Source organism: Trematomus bernacchii, unplaced genomic scaffold (genome assembly GCF_902827165.1).
Source record: "Trematomus bernacchii unplaced genomic scaffold, fTreBer1.1, whole genome shotgun sequence".
Classification (NCBI taxonomy): Eukaryota; Metazoa; Chordata; class Actinopteri; order Perciformes; family Nototheniidae; genus Trematomus; species Trematomus bernacchii.
The window spans coordinates 12,219,116-12,240,071 of record NW_022987705.1 but is presented as its reverse complement, the minus strand read 5'-3'; the positions used below and the strand labels follow the sequence as shown (position 1 = coordinate 12,240,071).

Sequence of the window (20,956 nt, the reverse complement as noted above, 5' to 3'; positions counted from 1 at the left end):
GGTTTTAGAATGTGCTTGAGCACTTTCCAAAACACAAGCAATTGACATGAAATACATACAACAATTGAGGGTTTAATTGACATTTAGAGATGGATATAAACACGAAATAGACAGCTTTTGAGTGATGAAACACCTTTCAAGAAATCAAGATACTGTACTTAAACTGTACATTTGGCTTGTTTATCCCTTTTTAATTAGATTTAACAGACTAATGACCCAGCAAAATTCTGCTACGACTCAAGACTAAAACAAATGTGTGTTGGGCAGCATCTATACAGTGAGTATCAGGTCACTTTGACACTGAGCTGACAGATAGCAATGATGGTGTCCAAGATGAGACGTTTGGGATGTATATGTGATGGGTTGTTAACGCTGGAAATGTACCAGGGATGTGTTTGGTGGGAAAAAGTGAACATCTCTGTGTTTGTGTCTCAGGTCGATGTGTACCTCTGCCCGATATGAGAGACATGAGGCGAACCACATCCTGTTTTAGTAAGTATACGCTCTCACACTGAGCAGGAAGTGCTCTGCTGTATTCTGCTGCACTGTCTTTGTCACCCTCTTAATTTTCTTTTCTTTATATTCACATATCTGCTAAGGAATGCTTGTTTTACTCAAAAATAAGTGGTTTTGTATGTTTTATAACCAGTATTTACCAAGTTTCACACTATTTTCTTCAATAATATCCTGCTCCACTATCACAGAATCTAGTGAGAATAACAATTGTGTCAAAAACAATACTGTGGGCAGTTTAATGAGTGTGTACAAACTCTACTGGAGCGTGAGCTAAATAACATTAAATGTGTACTTTTGTTATCCTTTTATAAGTCAAATTTTCCAGATTCATATATTGCTTTTAGAGGTTCTAAAGATTATGTTTATGAAATTGTTTTAATAGTCTTTGGACAACAATGAGAGCGCTATGATACTTTATATTGGAACAATTGGTGTTATTCTTGTAATGGAATTTGTTGGCAATACGAACAGTATATAATATCACCAGATTCATCCTTTACAGTGACTGAATGAAATAAGTGAACAGTTTTTTAAAAACTTTTTAAGCATGACTTTTAAAACATTCGCATCTCACAAAATTCTTCAAGAGAACCTATTATAAGCAAAAGCCTGGATTGAGACAGCTCATCCACATGATGTGCTGCTTTAAAACTGTTCTCTGAAACCTCAAGTGTTGTGAAGTGATCATCTAGGCCCAATCCTGGTTTGAGATACTTAAGTCCGGATGACAACAGTGATCTATTGATCTGATGGTAATGTCGGCAGATCCACTGATAGCCTGTCTGTCAGGGTGTGGGAATAAATGGATACTGAGATGGATGAGGTAGATGTTGAAAAGTAGTAATTTAAGCATCATATAGAATGAGGATTCGGAGGAATACTAGTCAAGAGGAAGGAGGAGTAGAAGAGAAATGAACAAAAGGCTAGTGAAAGATGAAGAAATGAAATGAGGAAATAAGAGTCAGAAGGAGGTATATTAAAAAGAAAGAAGTGAGAGGAGGGGACTGCAGATGAGAGAAAACGAGAGGTGAATCTGGGAAAGAGAAAAAGGGGAGAGATGTCTAGAGGGAGGAGGGACAAGAACATGAAACGAGGGGAGAAATGAGGGTTTTGAGCCTGGAAGTGGAGGAACTGAGAGAGATGGAGGGTGGACAGAGACGGATGAAAGCACGAGAGAGATGCTCCACATACTCTTGATGTATTATCACACTCGCTGAAATCACATTAGACACCTAATGGTTTCATTTACCATCAAATAAACACACACACACACACACATACTCACACACACACACACACACACACACACACACACACACACACACACACACAAACTCAAATGAAACCGTAATAGTATCTAATCCTGGTTATATATGATCTTTCAAACATGATATTGTTATTCTGCTTTTACTACAAAACATTTAATGATAAAGCACGCCAAAAGTGACAGAAGATGTCAGAAAAAAAATAATGTAATGATGCAAACACTCTTACGCCTGCAACAATAATTAAAAAGACAATGTTATTTGTCAAGTATTTTTCAATAAACGTTTGGATATTTGAGGAATAAAGCTCCTGTTGCGATGCAGTAATTTATTTATTGTTATTTCTTTCTTTAAATGTTTTTATTATTTCTTTAAAAAAAACATCTTGTCACCTTGAATGAATAACTTATATTTGACTTTCAATTTGTAATTTATTTTTATTTATTTAAACATTTATTTAGCAGTTATTAAAAGTAAATGCACATTAATTAAATGCGTCAACACAAATCTATATGTACAGGTAGTGTAAAACAGCTGCTGCCTTATTTTTCGGAGGGGCATTTCATGTTTCCATAAGGTGTTGCTCCTTCCATGATGGTGCATTTCATATCTCTCCAGTCTTCCAACACACTCCATGTCTCAGTCTCTCTATTCCCATGTTCCCATTCATATTCATATCCTCAGTCACAGATGCCGTGCGTTCTCCTCTGACTTCTTCATGTATGATTGCTTCTAGGCTTGCGGCTGACTAGAGCATGCCGCCTATTAAGAAGTGCATTAGTTTGGCATTCGGTGTTTATAGATAAAATGCTAACATGAAATAGCATGGGCCGTAACAAAGCCCATGTTCTGGATTTGTTTACTTTCAGATAAGAGTTCCATGTTGCAGCTGCTGTGAATGACAGACACGGATTACTCAACTCTTTCAGCTTTGTTTATTCATTCCATATAGCGTGACTGCCTATCTTTAATGGATTCTCCCCCACTTACAGTGATGGCACATTATATCATGGCTCTGTACAGCTTGGCATCCTCAGAATAAATGCATGCTAATGCAAAATGCATCACTAGGGATTCAAAGCTCGGTTGTGCACTTTACATTTTCTTTTAGAGTTCTCTAGCTTCAGTTCTCCTTTCATATATATTACTCAGACAGGTCACACATACATCTTGGTTGTTATAAAACTGCAGTTTTTCCCCCAATTCAGCCATGAATGTATGACGATAAATAGAATAGCCCTAGGTGCATATTTTTCTTTAGCTTAACCAAGTCATAAAAGCTATATATGTTGAAATCTCACGTGACTGAAAAGTTGTATCTTTAGGAAACTTCAAGTCTTTCCACACAAACCTGCATAAACTCTTTTTTGAGAGCAAGCGCATCAGAAATACATGGCTGACATTTATTTGTTCCGCCTAAGAAACAATGTTTGTGGCTTGGTTTGTCTATCCATCAGATTTTTTATTAAATGTGGGTGAAGGTTCAATCATGGGCCAAGGAATAACCCATAACATTTTGAAACAGGTCCGAATCACAGGCAGTATTCAAGCAATATGTTTCACTTTCATTACATTTGCAAGCCAGGTAAACTGCTACATTCATGTGCTGTTTGAATATTTGGAAAATGAGTTCCCAACTCAAACATTTGAATCCTCCGCTCCAGTGAAGATAGGAGGGGATGCTCTCGGCAATAAAATACAACACATCCTTTTACCGTGTTGTTTTCACCATGATTTAAGCAAATGAACACATTAAAATTGAGAAAAGATTAAGGAAATGGGACCATCCATGCAGCACTAAATGCACCTTTGGCCTTGCAAATTTAGATATAGAAATAAACAATATATTTTAACTAAGTTTTGTTTTAAGTAAAAGCAGGGAAGGTAGTCAAATCTAAAATTGCCACTTAAAAGAGCCCAGACACAGTTGAATACAACAAATGAATTACAAGCAAAAGAGGGAAAAAATCACAACACGTTGATTCATTCAGATTTATGTTATGGAACATAAGTAGGAAAATGGGAATATGTTAAGTTCACATAGGCTACACTCTCTAACACATGATATTGTGAGGTATAATGAGGCCCAGAGTGCTGTGTTTCACGCCTGCATGTTCTCTCTGTTCCAGCCCTGACAGCATCGCTACCTGTTGGTACATCCTGCTCACCGGATCAGTGTTCGTCAAGGAGCACATGTACCTGGCGAGGTGTTGGTAAGTAACACTTACACGGACACACTGAAACACACGCAGAGGAAAATCAGGGAACAACGTCCTGTTGGGTTGAGAAAAGGAGGTGTGATATTTAGTGAGAGGTGATGGGATTTGCCTGACATTGCACGTGAAGCTTCCCGTTCTTGTCATCTGTAAAATGAAGTGTGTTCATCTGTAACATGCAAATGGAGACAGCATTTCACGGAGCTGTAAGGAAGGCATGAAAAGACAAGTTTCACTGACAATTAAGGGAATGTTGTGTAGACGCAAAAACACACACTCACACTTGTACATCACGCTTGTGGAACTTAGTGCCACGTTGAGCTACACTGAACATATTTTTAGTCTGACATGATGTCTCACCTCCTCCAGTGAGTTTTTCTTTGACTCAAAATAGGGCAAATGTGTTACTATAGCTCAAAAGACAAACTAATCAGGTACATATATGACTTTGTCTCATATTTGCTATGTACAGTATGTACTATGTAACGATGCTTTGCTTTGTCAAAGACAACTAAATCTAAAAGCATATATAAATCATACTTATTAACACTTTATATCATGTTCTTCTTCTGGTGTTCAAAAAGGATTACAGTTTAAGATTCACAAGGGATGATGTGTGAGATACTTTAGGGCTGCAACTAACAATTACTTTCATTATTGATTCATCCACAGCATATCTTTTTGATATCCTTACTGTATATATTTTTCTAGAGGTCAAGATCATGTCATTAAATGTGTCTGAACAACAATCCAATACCCAACAATATTTAGGTTACTAGTTCTTGCCCAGTCACAGAAACATGCCATATTACTCACTATTACATTGTAACGTCATGGTGACAAGAGTTTTCATACCATTTGGAATGACGTAGTTTATTGGATGGGGATGCATTATGCTAAAATGTGTTTTTAATACCTTGTCGATTATGGGTAGAAATGTTAAAAGAATTAATGGGAAAAGGTTGTAATGTGTTGCAAGTGCATACGTTTAGGGGACCCATTTCATTGCAAATATCTGTTTCTTCTCCTCAGACCTGTCAGAATGCCAAAAAAAGCCATAAATAGCTTAAACAAAGATGGTGCACCTGTCTAAACAATGGAATTGATTGTAATGGGAAATTATGTGACAGAGATTGCTCGAGGTTGCCACTCAGCTCCATGTTTACCTTTCCTTCATTGTTGTTGTTGGACTGAACACATGCCAGAATCAGTACGGAGGGGGACAAGGGACCTTTGTGTTGGGTAATTTTCTAAATCAAAAACATATGACCTCCTGACTGAGAGCAGCATCTACTAAAAGCTGTTGATCATTGAGAATTCTGGCTGGACCACGCCTCCTGCATGCATTCATATTAGGTTTTCCTGCTGTCCATAGTATTTTTTTGAAAAGGAAGCATCTTAAAGGTGGGGTAGGTAATTATGGAGAAACCAGCTCGAGTGCGCTCGAATTTGAAAATACACAGCCGGAAGAAATCTGCCACTTCCTTACAGAGCCCCTCCTCCAACACACACAAACGCGCACATGACCAATGAGGGCACGAGATAAGCTTGTGCACAGATGGAAGGCTGACAGGCAGGTAGGCCATTCAGTTATTTTAGCCGGGCCGGCTAAAATGATTGGTCGTGCTTTTTACAGTATTACGGCTTCCACAGATGACATTTTTTTATGGATTTTTTGTCAAAGCACTTAAGATATTCATTGCTATCGGGATGTTAAGAGCATTCCATGGAATATAACAGAAAGTGTATCTCGAGCCGGTTTCTCAAACTTACCTACCCCACCTTTAAGTGAGCTTTATCTTAAAGTATTTGGGAATCTGAGGAAAAGTGTTAGAGCATAATAGATCACTTGAACATCATTTATATATCAAAGCATTTCTCTTTTGCACAGCTGTTGCATTAATGGGTGTTTTTTGTAATAATCATTGCCATCTTCTTCAATACATTACTAAGTAAAAGAACCAGGAAGGAGAATGTGTTTTGGGTCATAAAAGATCAGGAAGATAGCCTGCCTAAGATTTCACAGATTAAATTAAAGTTTAAGTCAGTCGCTATTATAATAGATCTTTATCAATTTGATCATCTGGTTTGTAAAGATGTGATAAAATAGTTAAAATAGCTATTTCTAAAATCTTTAGGTGACATCTTCATGTCTTTTATTTTGGCCGACCTTTTAAAACCTGAACATTTTAAGCCTTCACATATGACAAAAACAATATCTTACAACTGAAAAAGTATAACGGTAGAAAAGTGTGGCATACATGATGAAATACTTAAGGTCTACTGTATCACTGAATTAAAAGCAATACAACAAATCAAGGGTACTTCCTATAGTTACGCAGCGCCCACACGGCGGCGTGCGTTGAAGCTTGCCGGGCGTGTCTGAAACTCGACCAACAATCTAGGGCTGCTCAATTGATCGTATTTTAATCGCAATTACGATTATGGCTTGCAACGATTACGAAAACAACGTAATCGAAATAAAATGATTATTTTTTAATTATTATTATTCAGGGTAATCAACTGTTCAAAACATACTGTTCACATTTTTTTTCTCCAATAAATTGATGTTTTCAAAGTAAATGGATAATCGTTTTTAATAATCGTGATATAAATTATCGACCCAAATAATCGAGATTATGATTTTTGCCATAATCGAGCAGCCCTACAACAATCACATGAATCTCCCACCCCGGACACACAAGCACGCGGTTTGATTGGCTAGAGCTTGTACTGGCATATGATTTGATTGGCTGGCGCTTCCATCGAAGCTTCAAAAGTTGAACTTTTCTCAACTTTTGAAGCGAGCAACGCGAAGCGACGGAACCACAATGCAGTTCGGCAAAGCGTGACGTCACCCCATTCAAAGTGAATGGGAAGAAGCGTTGAAGCTTCAACGCACGCCGCCGTGTGGACGGGCCGTTAGTGTCCATAGCTCCTCTCTGAGTGTTGCTCACTTCTGATAAAAGTAGCTAAGTGGGCAAAGCTGAAAGTAAATAGAAGTAAATACTCTTTTCAGTTGGATGCCATTCCTTAAAGTGACGGCTGACGGGCCTTTACAGGCTGGAGGAACAGGTAGATAAGCGTATCAACAACACAAAGCACCAACTGTAGCAGAAAGAATAATTAGCCAAGTAGCAATAACCTCAGGGCAACTGGCACTGACCATGTGTGTGTGTGTGTGTTCATTCCAGTGTGGGTCAGTTGATAACAGAGGGAGGGGGTGGGGGAAGGTTGGTACCCTGCAAATCACTGGAGGGTGTTTATGCGTGTGCCTGTGTGTTGCTGTACACATGGGGTGTCAGGGTTTTTGGAAAGGGTCACAGAGGGAGCTGATAGGGGGGATAGTAGTGTGTGTGTGTGTGTGTGCGCGCGGGTGGGTGTTGGGAATGCGGAACCCCTGGCAGAACAGTGGCTGGCCATGTGTTCCTGAGCAGCCTGCCCGCCTGGAGCCCAGAAGCACATCCAGGCAGGAAATGAGCAGGGTACACACACACACACACACACACACACACACACACACACACACACACACACACACACACACACACACACACACACACACACACACACACACACACACACACACACACACACACACACACACACACACACAAACCAACACACACCTCCCTGGAGCCGACAGACAGAACAGAACAGAGCGGGAGGGAACACACACACTCCTCCCTCAGTTAAGGACAAACTAAAAGGCTTGACAGTCACCTACTTCTGCTCTCTGAGGAAACTTTAAACTCTTTCACACTGGACTATAAAACACTTGGATCTAAACCTGGATTACTGGATTATCGTACCCCCCCCCCCCTCACCTACTTGTGGATAATATGCTGGATATCATTTTTCTTAAAAGGAATACAAAAAAGCTGGCGCATAATATTCCTGTTTGTGGTTAGTGACACTTTGGTTTCTCCTTAATTTACATATTGTCAGAGACAGTTTCTGTAATGCAAAAGTGATTTTGGCGCTAATTCAGTTGAGACTTTTCAAAACTCCCTCTCTCTTTCTCTGCGCATTCTTCAACCCAGCATGCTCCATTTCCTGCCTGCCATGGTTTAACCAACTAAAGCCAGGAATTCCCCACGGCGCTGTGGCAGGATAGCTTTCCACCGCTCTGAAACACACAGCCCTCTCCTGTTTTATCTACATTGGTTATCTCAAAGAGAAACAGGCTTGTCTTTCACTTAACATTCAAAATAAACAAAGCTTAAGTGAACCAGACTTTAGGTTTAACGTTTTTGCTGACACTGTTTAGTGGATGGCTGTTGGTAAGATATTCATAACTTATTGTGCAGTGGAGAAATATGGGAACAATGAGAGAAAGAGGAAATATTTGGTTTCATATCCAGATTTTGACACAAAAAGGAGCACAACAATAAGTGGAACAAAACTCTCCATATATATCAAATCCTAATTATTACTCATTAGCCTCATAGCTCTGAATAAGGACCTCTCTTATTTAGATAACAAAGTCCTTAAAAAATCAGGTTTAAAAGTTTCAGAGCAATCAATATAAACATTGGTCTCTTCTTCTGCTTATCTTATTTTCAGATGGTTGTTTGATCTTAATTAATGATAGTGTGATTTTTTGTTTAATAGCTACCACTATGCGTTTTTATGGCTTCTCATACAATAACCTGATCAAAAAAATCTAACTTTATCTTTGAGATTTGTTTATTTATAACTTTAGTTACTTGCAAAGATGGAAGCTTGACTTAATGATATTCAACTTGAGGTTTTAGAAAACGGAAACGTTATTTTTTTTAAAACGGAAAACGTTATTTCCTTGAGCAAAAGTAACACATTGACCACACTGCTTATGTCATCGTGTCGTCATCAAGTGGTGTACTAATCTACAGTAGTGTTAAATATATGTATATTGTGTAGGTAAATTATGAATGGTCATCTCTCTAAGCTATAGCTCACATAGCAGATGTCGGTGCTGCTCTGTTTTGCTGAGCTTTGAATTAGGCCCTTAACTGATGAGCCTGTTGTTTTGCAAATGAATCGTAATGTTTCTGAATGACCCACTACGTCATTCCTTTGAGTCTCTGGCAGCTTCGTGTGTGTGTGTGTGTCTGTGTGTGTGTGTGTGTGTGTGTGTGTGTGTGTGTGTGTGTGTGTGTGTGTGTGTGTGTGTGTGTGTGTGTGTGTGTGTGTGTGTGTGTGTGTGTTGTGTGTGTGTGTGTGTGTGTGTGTGTGTGTGTGTGTGTGGTGGTGTGTGTGGTGTGTGTGTGTGTGTGTGTGTGTGTGTGTGTGTGTGTGGTGTGTGTGTGTTTTGTGTGTGTGTGTGTGTGTGTTTTGTGTGTGTCTTTGTGTGTCTTTGTGTGTTTGTGTGTGTTGGTGGTCTGCCTCTAGTGTTGAATGTGTGTGTGTGTGTGAGCCAACCAAACAGGAAAACTGAGACTGTTAAGAAAGTGGTCTGTGGTTTCCTTTCTTTACTTCTGGTCATCATTACCATGGAGACATGGATGCAAAATAGTCTTTACTGTGGCCAAAAACAAAGATTTGTTTAAACTGTTGACCAGGCAATCGTCTGAATATAACATAATTGCTGCTGATAGTCGTAAAACCCTCCTCTCAGAGTATAAGCCTTCAGAAATGTGGATTTGTTCCTCAATCTGGACTTCATGGATTTATTGTATGTCTTACCATTACCTGAAACACCCCACTAACACAGACTGTATTCCGTCTAAAAAAAATAAAAATATCCATCTGATATCCCTAGCAGAGATTTGTTTCCTGCAGCTTTTGTAATAGTTTCTTATACCTAGTGGGCAGCAGCTGTTATCCTTTTGTGGCGTCTTCCCTGTCAGTGATTCTGCCATTACACTCCAAACATTTTGTTCACATTTTTTTAACTCAGACTTAAGAAACATGTTTTCTTTTTATATCTATTTCATCTCTCTATAACATATCTCGTATTGTTTCATGATTTCTATAGACTCCTGTGTGTGTGTGTGTGTGTGTGTGTGTGTGTGTGTGTGTGTGTGTGTGTGTGTGTGTGTGTGTGTGTGTGTGTGTGTGTGTGTGTGTGTGTGGTGTGTGTGTGTGTGTGTGTGTGTGTGTGTGTGTGTGTGTGTGTGTGTGTGTGTGTGTGTGTGTGTGTGTGTGTGTGTGTGTGTGTGTGTGTGTGTGTGTGTGTGTGTGTGTGTGTGTGTGTGTGTGTGTGTGTGTGTGTGTGTGTGTGTGGGGTAGGTATGTGTGGGCTGTCACGGTTTATTGCCCCCCGGCACTGCAGCTGTCACTGGACCGGGGTGGAACCTGTTCTCCCCTCTGCGACAACTTGTTTCTGCAGAGATAGAGGGGTGAAATATCATCACCTGCTGAAATCTAACTCAGACACATCTCCAGTGCATTCCAGGGAGAGATTACTGATTTGAGAAAAGAAACACATATTAGCTCATCCAACTAAATGTTGCTTTAAGATGACTCAATGTTTTCGTTCAATACATACTTTGATGACTATTTCAAATAACAGACAATCATATTGTGGGCTTGTCAAAGTTGAGGTGTTCAAACAGCAATGTGTTTATTGAGTAAATACTAAAGAACTGCAGTGCTATGGGCTTTGCTACAACTGGGATGTTACCTGCACACGATACCTATTTGGAGTACTTTTTTCTTTTTCTTTTTTGCAGGTATATCGAACTTGTAAAAATGAATCTTCACGCTTAAACCATGCGTTCAAGACGTTCACATACATGTGTGTTTGACAATTTCATTAAACTTTCAACCCACTTTGTCAGATTAAAGCTTTGGCCATACCGTTGTTTCAGTGCTTTGTCATATTTCTGCTGTGAGTCACCAGCTGATGTATCAGATCTCAGTTCAGTCAGGGCAACAGCATAATTGGATGGCTACATACTCACTTACCAACGATGAGTTTTACTTTTGTGGGAATGCAGTAGGTCGGAAAAGTGAATGTGAAGCTTGATTTGTATATTATTTATTAGCCCACACATACACAGTAGTCAAAAAGGTCTGCACACTGTAGTTTTTCTTCTGCTCTTTATCGATAGCAAACTCTATTTCTCTTTTGTTTATCACACACACACACACACACACACACACACACACACACACACACACACACACACACACACACACACACACACACACACACACACACACACACACACACACACACACACACACACACACACACACACACACAGGCTCTGTGGCTCTCTGACAGGGGACCATGCGTCTCGCCTCAGTGGAGTGTGGAGAGATCTGACAGAGTCGGGCTGACCTCCAGGCTGAGGGCTCTGAGAGAGAATCTGAGCCCAGCAGAATGCATTCCTCCCTGGGAACTCTCAAATCCACGCCGGGGTGTTCATGTTCTGGTGGTTCTGCTATATATATATATTCATTCACTTACTACTCTTTTTGCTGCAGAACCAGTTGTGAATATTTCAAGGAACACGATACCTGTTTCTCAAAGATTCTCAAAGAACACTAAATTCCTAGGGTGTGAAACTATGTGGGGAATTTTAAATGGTTGACCTGGTGAAGTTCCACCTGTGATGGCACACATCTTTCACTGAAGTGTCACTGACAGGTGACAGTACTCTAGCTATAGGAAATGCTTTCTGCAGCTGACATCAATACAGATAGGTGAGCAAAACAAGGATTTCAGGAGAACAGAACCCATTGAATAAGACTTGAATACTTCTCCTAGTACTAGACTCCTGGTACTGGGATGGATTAAATGCAGAGGCCAAATGTCACTGTGTGTGCTGTGTGCTCTGCATGTGTGACCATTAAAGAGGGTGTCATCCCTCCAATTCTATTCAATATACACAAGTTGCATGTAGTATAAATATTGCGTTGAATGTACTAATTAAGTTCTAATAATAAGATAAGGATAAGGAAATCCAATACACAAGAACATGTTTTTTTACTGACCCTGGATTCACCTGACCAGTGCACTTAATGAAAAGAGGGGAGCTGTATATTTTGAACCCTTAGTGAAACATTTAGTTTCAAAACCCCTGATATAATCATGTTGCGTAATAGCAGAACGACTGTATCAGAAAGGATGTTTGCTCCAATGTGAACCTTTTTTAAAATCTTTTTCTGGGAATATTGAGTCTAACAGTAACATAATAATAAATAGTAATTTCCCTCACAATTGGTTACTAGTTCCCCGACATTGAGAAGGGTTCTCATTAAGAATTTGGTCATAGTTTTGTCTAATAAAAGTGTTTTTCCGGCTTTGGATATCACTCCTTAGAGCAGCAAACCAGAACAGGAAAAAACAACAAATATATAGATTCAGCTAAAAGTATACATTAATTGGCAGGTTTAAATGAATACGTGATATTGTTTAAAGACTGTGGATAACATAGAATAAATCAGTGTGACGCACCAAAGCTTTGATTTGAGAACCACTTCCCTTCACTTTTTCTCTCTGGACAATTACTGCTTATCCAATGTGTAAAAAAAGCTTTTTATCATTGTTTCCATCATCATTACATTACATGTTACTTGTTAGTCGCTTTTATCCAAAGCGACTTACATACTCAATACTGTGGACAATCCCCACAGGAGCAATTTTGGGGTGAAGTGTCTTGCCCAGGGACACAACGACATGCTGACTGCAGTGGGGTTTGAACCTGTGACCCCCGTGATCCCAACACCAACGCACAACCCACTGCACCACACGCCTCTCATCATCAGATCACATTATGAAGACAGGCTTTCATCTTAGCATTACATCAAGTGGCTGAGTTTATGAAAGCAGTGCCTGTGCCGGTGTGAAACTGAGATTAAGGATATGATGAGATTAAAGTTTGCATCTTTTTTATGGGGCCCAGAGAGAGGAAAGGCCATCAGTAAGAAGAGAAAGAAAGGATGAAAGGGAATGGGGATGAGGAGACGGGGGAAGAAAACAGGAAAGCAGGAAATAAGAGGCAAAAAGGGAGTGAAGTGAACAGCAAAGGGAAAAGAAGCAAAGGAAGCACAACAGGAAGGAGAATATGAATAAATGAAAGTCAATGGAGGGGGAAAGGGTCAAAGGAAAAAGAGTAAAAAATGGAATGGTAGGGGTCAACCAAAAGAGTTGAAAGGGGAGGACATTTTTAGAAATGGCATCATATGGAAAAAGAAGCAGAAAATAAGCGTTCAGAGAAAGTATTGGTTGGGAGGCAAGTGGATGTGAAAAGCAAAGGGAACATACAGGAAGGAGGAGAGAAATGACTGGAAAGTAAAAAGCTGTGAGCCAAAAGGGAGTGATTGATAGACGGTGCGAGAACGTAACCAGAGAGGAGACGTGAGAGTGAAAGTTGTCCGTCTCCCAGCTCGGCACGCTTCCATAATTAAAACCAGCCGCTCCTCCAGTTCTTAAACAATGCTGAGTCGCCACTTTGAGCATGCCAAAGGGAGCGAGACGTGTTCAGAGGCCGGTCTGCTCTCAGGGATCACCGCACACAGTGATCGAGCTTCTGCCTCACACACTTAGACAGAACAAGGGAAACACAGAGACATGCGTGATTATAGTACGAGTAAACACAGACACTCACAGAGGGAGGGAGGCCATTTTCAAAGTTGTGGAAAGAAATGTCTCAAATTCAAATGCTTTCTTCTTTTATTCCTACATACGGAGTATACTAGAGTAGTGTTTTTGGGTTACATCACATCACAGGGCTGAACAAATGTCAGCCCTGGAGCAGTAGCAATAAGTCATTTACAGATAAGTTGATTCTCAGAAAACGCAAAGATATATATCAAAGATTGATTTATCTTTGACGTCAGCAAAACATTCTCATGTTCTGGCTTTTTCAATGTCATAATTTCAGCTTCTCTTTGTCTTATAAGATAGTAAACAAGATGTCTTTAGCTTTCAGGCTGACAAACCAGACAATGTGAAGATGTCATCATGAGCTTTATGAAATTGTGAATGGCATTCTTTATTTACATCAACTATTTTACTGGTGTGTGGATTCATAGTTATCCTTTATCAAATGTCCTGATAATGAATAGAGTCATTAGTTGCAGCCCGACCAACTTTAGGTTTTATTTCTGTCTGTGTTTAGGACACAACCTATAAATGGCTTCTGATATTTAGAAAATATGTCACAGACTGTTATAGATTGGAACAAATCTAAGGTGTCATGTGACAAATCGTACAACGTTGTCTCTAAAGAAAGTCGGAAAAACGGTTGTGAATTCACTTAAACTGCTTTAAAAATGTCTTAAAACACTGGAAGCAATGCTTTTCTGAAAGTATGTCTCCAAAATAGCTTAAAATATAATTTATCCGACAGTTTTATAGAAGATTACAGCCCTTCTTAATTTGAGAAAGTTGGGGCTTTACGTCGATTAGTAGAGTGATTTTTGTTGTTGTTGATTAATAGTTATCCATTATCAAATGTACTGATAATGAATAGAGTCATTATTTCCAGCCAAACCAACATTAGGGTTTTATTTCTGTTGTGCCTGTGTTTTGGACCCAAGCTATTAATGGCTTCTGGTTTTAAAATATGATTATAAATCTCCATGTGACGACTACACAGCAGACCGTCCCACATGTTCTCACCGCGGCATCAGCTGCTCTCCTCCTGCTCACCACAGGACAAACGGCGACAGGGCATAAACCTGTGAGCTGCACGCACACACAGACTCACATTGTGCAACAACTAATAACTGGTGGGAGCAACGCTTGTAACTTCACTCAGGCATGCAAGCTGAAATGTTTGTGTTCAGTTTCATTTGGCTAATAAATACCAAGCTGCTAACAGAAGGGCGTTGGAACTTATATAAATGTATACGCTTTCAGCATGTCCTCTAAGGGTTATATTTGTAGCGATGATCAAAGTTGGTTAAGCAGGGTCTTTAAAGACTTGCAGCTTGTGTACAGTTATGTTGAGCCATGAAAGCTTATCTATCTACACTCTGTTTTTTAGTGGTTAGGCCTACACCACAAACTGTTAGTTCAACTGAACTGCTCTAATACCAACATGTCGTATGTTGGCACCAAATCCAAGGTGTCTGGTGACAAATCATACATTTCTGTCTCTTTTACGTGAAGATAAACGTTTGTGGAATCACTTTAACCACTTTCAAATTGTCTTAAAATACTAGAGACAATGCTTTTCTGAAATTATATCTCCAAAACTGCTTAAAATGTTTAATCTCCAACAGTTTTATAGGAGATTACAGCCCTTCTCAATTTGAGAAAGTTAGGGCTTTCCCCCTTTAGTCGATAAGTAGAATCATTTGTCATTTAGGTCTTTAACGGCCATTTTGAAATACTTTCATGCTGAATTAACGTATGAGCATATATCACTTAAACACAATGACTAAAGTGGTGCTGTCACCTAATACTGTAGGTAGAAACTCTTTTTGCAGATCAACAAAATAAAATAAATATTAGCTGACTTTTCTCTTCGAGGACAGTGATAGAGAAATGATCTCTTTTGATTGATTATTTGCTTGTTAAATGTGTGTATGACTTATTGCTTTTGATTAACTCCCATTGACCCAACATATTTTTAAGTTCTATCATTTTTGGCTTTTTTGTATGCCCCAATAATCATTAAGCCAATATAAAATATTATGCTTTTGGTGAGACCTTGGTGAAAGTGGCAAAATCATAACAACCAGGGTGTGTTTATCAAATACTGATGTTTTAATGTCGAGCCAATCCTTTATTTAGCTATTCATCTGTTTCATGTTAAGATGAAGCTACTATGAGCACATACTTCATTTTGATGAACCCATGGTATCCTTTTTAATTTAATAATAGGACGATTCCATTTTGATAAGGGTAATCAGTTGCTGTACAATGCTTGGGTTCATCTATGGGTGGGCAGTTGTGATTGACTGCATCTGTTGCCCCTGTCAGAGTGTGTTTTGTGTGTTCTGTACCTTGGGTTTGTTTCTGTTTTAACGTTTTCTTTGTGTGTGTGTTCTCTCTCTGCAGTTTTGGCAAGCAGCTGGGGGGCAGACGAGGCTGTGAATGCATCACTTTGGAGCCGTCAGAAATGATTGTGGTGAGTGGAGAGACGCCGCCTCTCTCTCTCTCTTTTAGGCCCTTTGTCTCTGTCTCTCTCCCAAGCACCTCCCTTTCTATCCTCCCTCATCTCCCATCTCTTTGATATTATTCCCGTTTTTCCATCTTTATTTGATGTCTGTATCACCTTTTCTCTCCTGTACTGTCCCCTTTTTTCTCCCTCTCTTTCATCTCCCTCCCTATTCCTCTCCATCTCCCCCACCTCTGTTCTTCCCCTCTGTGACACCCCCCTTTCTGTATGCACAGTAGATCTCGTCTACATATTCAAATGAGCTTCATTGGCGGATATCTTCCAAAAACATATGCCTTTAGAAAAACAAATGATGTATTATGGAGAATTGTTCAAGACCAGGCAATCTAAATAATTACATCTAATGAAATGTATAACAAATGTGTATACAGGCCCAACAATGAATACAGTCAATTACATGTTCGAAATTAAACATAAACAACAACAAAACAAGATTCTTCTTCTTCAATGTAAGTTAATTTAAAAAAACAAATGGAGATGTAATGCACATTTTTATGAATTTGACTAATCATGCATTCGCTGCTACCTATCAAATAATGGGTAAAAACCACCAGCTGAGAGAGTGATGCATTATGGGTTGTTGTTGCCTTGATGTTCCTAGGCCAGCAAGTCTCCTTTAGAAAATGGAATTTCAGTTTATCCAACAACATCAGTTATTCTTATATTTTTCCAAATCTAATGGTAGCTTTTACATTTAACATTTATTTTAACAGCAATAGTAGGAAAGTTATGTTTCACACGTTCCTGTTACAGTGTTGTTTTTAAGTAGATATTTACCAACACAAATTGCACATTTCTATAAGAAAAAATGTTTAAAAAGCACCCTTAAATTTTCAAGAATATCTAAAAGTACTCTTCCCGCTTGCAATATTTGCTTATGCAAATGTAGTGTGTTTCTATCTGCCTCCACAAGGCTGCAGTGCTAACAAAGTCCCTGTCTCTTCCTAAATGTCCTCCCTGTTCCTGTCAACCCTCTCCTGAGTCTCCGTGTCTCAGGGACTCCAGGGATCAGACGGTACACGTTTTTTTATAAAAAGCAGCAGGCAGCACTATTTCCGTGGATGTTATAACATAGAGAACAGATTTGACCTTGTGGCTTCCTGAATGATACCTGTCCATTTGACCTTTAAGAGCGGGTTCAAAGGACTCTAAGACTGTACAGGAAACCCCCTGCACGTTTTTACACAGATATTTTAGAGATGCCATCTTCTGAGCTTTCTTTTGCTATGACTGCACAGACTTACTGACTGTCATTACTGTAGCCAGGGGAACATGATGAAACCTTATCATTCTTAGACAGGCGCTCTGTCACTTTAAACTGAGGCAATAATGTGCAAGATTTTCATTTAAAATGAATGTCAGGCTTACTTCTTCCTGTCACTTCTTGTTACAACATAATAATGATTTTCCCTCTTTCCCTCTGAGAGTTTCCATATTAAGTGCTTCAGGCAGTCTTTTACTCAGAAAATATCCCTGTTTTACATGTAGACATTGAAAAATTAGGATCTTGTGTAGGACATTTTGTACCAATGTGGGTATTGTAGGCTTAGTTCATACAGTTATGTTGAATCTAGACAATGAAACAATTGGTCCTTTTAAAAGTTAAAACATCAAAAAGTATGACATTTTGGGGAATTCTCTTTTACACCAAAGATTAAAAGCAAGATGTTGTTATGTCACAGTGGGTGTCATGTTATTTTTAGAATTCGTTTTTTGTACAGACTCAATAATCCCGATTAATAGAAATTATTTTGCTCTAGATTTGCTGTTTTAGAGGCTTCTTTAAACAGAGCAGGCTAGCTGTTTCCCCCCATTTACAGTCTTTACGCTAAGCTAAGTTAGCTAGCATTAGATTTATATTTTTATATATAGACATTTGAGTGATTTTGAACTTCTCATGCAACAAGACAGATGGAAGCAAATTCCGTAAATGTCAAACCTGTACCTTCTTCTTGTTTTTTGATGATTATGATTGCAATACACTCATCATATTTTTGTATTGTGTGTCCAGCGTTTTGCAATATAATTCATTATCAAGCAAAGTAACGACACTCACATATGTTCCAAGAAAGAAAGAAAGGGGGGCAGGAAGTCACTGTAGCAGTTGCATAAAAGGGCATTTATATCTTAGAAGGAAAGAAAAGGAACTCTGGGAAAGTAAATAAGTAACACTCTCCCCTCATCAGCCAATGGCACTTTCTGTCTGATCAGACAGTTCCAGGAAACAAGGAGCTAATTTAACCAAACTCAGGAATTCCCCTTCGCTCCTTGCATAACATCTAAAGGACTGTTAATAAATTAGAATTGATAACCAAGCAGTGACAAAGCTCAAACTAGTACAGAGTCATTGCGTTTTCTTTTGCTGTTGCTTGACTGGAGATGTTGGAAAGGAGACATGCAAAAGTAGAAAAGGACTTATTGAAAGTCTATATTTGCTGAAACATCAATAAACATGACGGTCCATAAATGTCATTGCTTGCTTACTGAGTGAATTAATTCCATATTAAGGTTATAGGAGCCCCGAGGCTTGTGTTTGACCAGTCAGGACTGCAGAATCCACCCAGTAGTTTCAGGGACATCAGAACATACATGTCTTGTAAAATGCTGGCAGTGAAGAAGTGTTTTAATAGTGAGGGAGCTGCCCTTTCATCACGGCTCTTAATCCTTAACTTCCCCTGTGGGTCCATTCAGAGGCTATTGCGACAGTAAAAGGGAGTGGTGGTGCCGACAATCTCAGGTATGATTGAGTGATACTGTGTGAATGTGAAGCTGGGGTTTGCAGGAACATTTAACAGTTATCCTGGGGAATAAAGGATACAATGATTTTTAATAAAAAAAGACACATTTGTTGCTGAGGGAATAGATTTGAATTTGTTGTGCCTGGTGTGCCCAGAATCTAACCCATTCCAGTGTGTGTGTCGTCCTTGAAGAGAGATGTTGGAGGTGATTTGGAGGGGAGGAGTGAGTGCTTTAGTAGAAAGAGACAAAAGCCGCGTTCACACCGGAGTACTTTTCACCGTACTTTTCGCGTTTAGTTCCGTTAGTACCCCTTATGTCGCGTTCACACCAAAAAGAGCACTTAATCTCGGGAACTTTTACCCCCATTTTTAGTGCCTGCTGAGAGATGGTACTTTCCTGGGGGAAAAAAGTGCCCCAGTTCTGATTGGCTGGGCGAATTGCAAACCACGCCTCGTACAACTCTGAAATGTTTTGTAGAGCCGCCATTTTATTATCCTGGCATTAGCATTATTAGCATTAGCATTCGCCCAGTGCACAAACGCAGAGAGACTAACTTATGGCAACACAAAATAAAACATGGGAGCGGTGGAGATGAGGAGGTGTCGGCGTTCTGGCGATTTACTCGGAAAGCTTCAGTAGAAGCTGCTGGGAGTCCCAGCAGCTTCTACTGAAGCCAGTCCCCAACTCCGGGGACTTCCGGCCGGGGACTCCGGGTGGCAGTATACGCCGTGAAGTTGTTTGCGGCCTGCCAGTAAACCCAAAGCAGAAGAAGACGAAGTGACGTCAGCGGCTCATTTGCGTAATCTTCCCTCAGGGAAAAGTACTCCGGTGTGAACGCAATCTGTACTAAATGCCCTGGGGTAATAAGAGCCGGGGCACTGAGTGCCGGCAAAGTACTTGGTGTGAACGCGCCTAAAGTGGATCAGCTGATCAGAGCCTTATGGAGAACATGAGGTGTTTTCTGGGTCTTGGGGTGTTTCTCAATGTCGAGGAAGGCTGCTCCAGAGCCACTATTTCAAGCATACTACGTCATCGAGTGCCGCCGAAGGCCTGTTCCAATGTCCAGCATACTTGGAATTCTACCGAGGCCGGCGTACTTCGTAGCGAGACATTTCGAGGCTGCACATGTGTAGACTCCGTGGTCTTAAAATCCCTACAATGCTTTGCGCACGGACCAATTTCCCAAAAAAATCACGTTCCATTTAAGGCGGGGCCTCGCATATGACGCACACCTGCACACCTGTTAGCCTGTTCCACAATTCTTCGTTTTCCGAGGCTAGGAAGGATTCTTGCCTCGCTTCTGAAGCAAGTGACTCGGAAGATATGTGCTACCAAGCAAGCGTCCTCGACATTGAGAAACACCCTTGGTCTTCACATACGGGCATGTCTGTTCCCAGGTGTTTGCATTTTTGTCTGAGAACCAGGAAATTAAATTATGTAAAGGGTTATTGTTGTTGTTGATATCCATCATATGCTTGTGTTGTACATTTTTAACAGTATGTGGTGTGGATCTGGAGTGTCAAGACTCAGTAAATAAATGGGTATAAAACACTAAAGCTTCCAAATTATAGAACCAGAAAATAATTTATTTACAAGTATTATTCACAAAATTGCTTTAGTGTTGTGGTGAAATATAATACAAATATACAAAGTGAAAGAAAATAGGACAATCATTTAAAAAGCAGAGAAATACATTTTAAAAAGTTCAATAAAGAATGTGCACAGTCTTAACAATGTGCAATGTTCAAATGGACAATGGAGATCCACAGACGTACTGCACTATATGTCATCAGCTGTGGAGGGTAATGATAAATGCAATAGTAATACTGATAATAATACAAAATCAGGGATGCAAACTTGTCACCTTTCGGCGAAATTCGCCGTTTTGAATCCAAAATAGGTCGTTTGTGTGATTCATGTAGATCTGCAATAAAAATATTTTTGGGGTACCCCCAGACCCCCACGTGTGTGGGGACCCGGAGTAATCGGCGGCCGCGAGCTGTTATGTGCCATCATGACACGCATGGTGTATATATTATAATGCAGCGCGATCTGTGTGCTCGAGTCTTCCTGCCTGTCGGCTCTGCTCATGGATGTATAATAAGGCTCTGCTGCTCCACGATGATGGTCTAGCTTCATTAGCTACATTATCTAC

General features: G+C 39.8%; 1 protein-coding gene across 2 annotated transcripts in view; it reads left to right on the top strand.

The window, feature by feature from the left end:
• rapgef6 (Rap guanine nucleotide exchange factor (GEF) 6) overlaps positions 1–20,956 on the top strand; it is a 144,362-nt gene that overhangs the window by 34,144 nt on the left and 89,262 nt on the right. Inside the window, exons 3-5 of one of the 2 annotated variants that reach the window (XM_034139958.1) lie at positions 436–492; positions 3,911–3,994; positions 15,942–16,011. In XM_034139958.1, the coding sequence (XP_033995849.1) occupies positions 436–492; positions 3,911–3,994; positions 15,942–16,011 (211 nt within the window). Of the gene's footprint in view, positions 1–435; positions 493–3,910; positions 3,995–7,691; positions 7,904–15,941; positions 16,012–20,956 lie in introns of those variants that run through there. The other variant, XM_034139959.1, reaches the window with a different exon arrangement.